This window comes from Cyprinodon variegatus, unplaced genomic scaffold (assembly GCF_000732505.1).
Source record: "Cyprinodon variegatus isolate N-32 unplaced genomic scaffold, C_variegatus-1.0 Scaffold576, whole genome shotgun sequence".
Classification (NCBI taxonomy): domain Eukaryota; kingdom Metazoa; phylum Chordata; class Actinopteri; order Cyprinodontiformes; family Cyprinodontidae; genus Cyprinodon; species Cyprinodon variegatus.
Window position 1 is genome coordinate 301,494 of NW_015151029.1, and position 2,813 is coordinate 304,306.

Below are 2,813 nucleotides of genomic sequence, written 5' to 3' on the forward strand. Positions count from 1 at the left end.
GGAGATAGGCACCGGCTTCACCATGACCCTGACAAGGACTTATGCGGGAGAAGATGGATGGGTGGAAGGTTTCTTTGATTGATTTATTGGTTGGTTGATTGACTTTATTGATCTCATGGTGGAGAAATGTAGTCGTTACATCGGCTCAAATAGTCAAAGGAGAAGAAGAAGGTGCCAAAGGAAGAAAAATGTGCATGGGATATATAGATACATTATATACAGTGCGTCCAGGGAGTTTACATGGGTTCATGGATATTTACATTTATAAATATAGTTATTGCACTGGGTGTCAAATATAGAGAAACAGGTTATTGCACAGGGTATCAAATAGTAATTGCACATTTTTACAAGGGTGTAAAAGTATTTCACTAAAAGAGCCGCTCAGAAGATGTTGTCCATGATGGATGTAAGCTTGGACAACACCCTCCAGATGTTTGAAACATCCACAGATTTCATGGTCTGCATTGACTATATTTTCCTTTGTTTTTTAAAGACCTTTAATCAAGGTTAAAGCTGCTCTCCCAAAGGATATACCTATCAATCAGATCATTTTTTTTTTTTTTTATGATAATGCCTTTTTTACACCCTGCTTTTAATGAAATTACTCTTTAAAGGTTTTTGGTTGTGAACCATCAAGCTGCAGAATGTTTGAAACAGTATATAAGAATACTGTATGGGTAAGATTTAACATGAAATCACATGGAAATTCAATAAATAACTGAAAAGTTAATTTTTAATTAATGAATAAAAAAAATAAAAATATATAGGGAAGAATTGACACTTGACAGTTAAAGAAATGTCATACAACAGCAGTCTTGTCAGATGTAAATGTACAATTTCTTTGTGGCAACCCTCCATAATCTGTTGTGCTGAGGGCTGTTGTATGTAACATGATTTATATTACCTGTACAGTAGGAACATATTTTGAATTAAGGTGATATTGTAGATTTACTCGACACTTCCTGTGCATCTTATGAATATTTTCCAAACAATCATTGTGCATAATAACCAACCAGCTAGTTTTTTTTTCTTTTTGTATCATTTTTCCTTCAACAACTGAAATTCCCAGCTCAGACAGTTTAGACATTAATAATGCATCTATTTCCAATTCTGGCAGGATTACATTTCTAATTAGTGATTAATTGAAAACTTGACAGTTTCCTAAAATTATTTAAAAAATATTTTTAATATTATTTAATGTCAGTTCACACAATTTCTGTAAATTTTGTAAATTTCTCTAGTAAAATCCCTACTTCCATATGCAAATATAATTTACCTGCAGGATCATTTTTTATTTTTTTTACTTGGTAGAAAAAACTACTCCAGAGACTCTTTAAATGCGGGAATCTTGAGGATTTGGATTTGTGTTTTTTTATTGAAAAGATTTTAAAAACCAATTATACAGAAGAACATTAAATTCTAAATAAAATAAAACTAGAAACAATTAAAAGGAGTGTAAATACATTATTCTTTGAAAAATCTCTCAAAAATATCCGTGGAAGTATTGCTCTAATGTAAGGGATTTCATGTACTATTTTAATTCGTGCAAGAAACATGTAAAGTTGGGGAAATCTTGAGGATTTGGAATGACAGCCACTTACAGTACACGGGTGACGTTTCCATGTCACGTGACGCTTTACAGTAAGTCCAACATGGCAGATGGAGTAGGTCTTGCACGGTGACTAAAGCAACATTTCATTAGAAACGGTCGCTCCAAACTCCACAGGGCCACGGGACGTCCACGATGAGGGAGAGACAGAAGAAAAAGAAGGGGAGGACGTGGGCGGAAGCCGCTAAAACGGTGAGGGTGTGTGTGGGGGGGTTATCTTCCGTTTGTTGTGGTTGTTTTCCTTGAACGCTCCCACTTGTACAACTGTGTTGACGAGTTCATGACCCGCTGGTGGAAATGTTGCGTACACCGCAAGGCCTGTGTTGACGGTCCTGCCGCTGCTGTCACAAGCAGGGAGCTCACTTTCTCTCTCCTCCGAGAGGAAACGCAACTTTATTGAGATGGCGTATGTGCACCAAAGCATGCCTCTGAACCCAACGTTCGTGTTTCATGCTTAAAGCAGGACTGACAAATCCTAATCGGTCCAATTCGGATAGAATAATCACCAAGGGATCACGTCAAGGCTGCGTTAGCATCAGCGGCTAGCTCGTGCTAAGTCCGCTTACGAGTTGAATTACTTTCAAGTGGACTAGAATTTGAAGTATATTTTCTTAACCTTTTAGTTTTACTACTATCTTTCCACATGCGTTTGTTTTTAAATGTCAAGGTTATTTCACTCCATGTCAACAGGTGTATTGAATCGTGTTAGCTTTAATGCTAATTGAACTAGCTTAGCATGCTAAGAAGTACTTAATAATGAAAACTCCTAGAAGTAGGCGAATGTCAAAACAGGAACATTTTACTTAGTTGCAGGAATATTAGCCGCCCGCAGACAAATGGCTTAATGCACTAGTTAGATTAATTACAACTTAAAGATAAGTGACAGTAAATATCTGATCGTTTTCAAATGGGTTACATTTCATGTCACAGCTGGCTGAAAGTAGGAAAGGAACTTCAATGTTCGATGGTGAAGCCATATTAGGAAAATAGGCGCAGTTTTTCTACACTGAGAAAAAAAGTAGCATCCCAATGAACATTTCACATTTACTCACAAGTATGTGTATTTCAGTATGAGTTGGATGATATTCTGAAAATTAATTGGGGATTTCTAAAAGTCATTTTTTTTTATTTTAAATAGTTTAAATCAGGCATCCCCAAACTCGGTCCTCAAGGCCCCCTGTACTGCAGGTTTTAGAGGTTTCTC

General features: G+C 36.4%; 1 protein-coding gene across 1 annotated transcript in view; it reads left to right on the top strand.

Annotated features, from left to right (window-relative positions):
• The first annotated feature begins 1,628 nt into the window (after positions 1–1,628).
• Positions 1,629–2,813, top strand: part of asxl2 (additional sex combs like 2, transcriptional regulator) — a 29,854-nt gene continuing 28,669 nt past the window's right edge. The window contains exon 1 of the mRNA XM_015392168.1: positions 1,629–1,801. Within this exon, the coding sequence (XP_015247654.1) occupies positions 1,745–1,801 (57 nt within the window). The 5' untranslated portion in view covers positions 1,629–1,744. The remainder of the gene's footprint in view (positions 1,802–2,813) is intronic.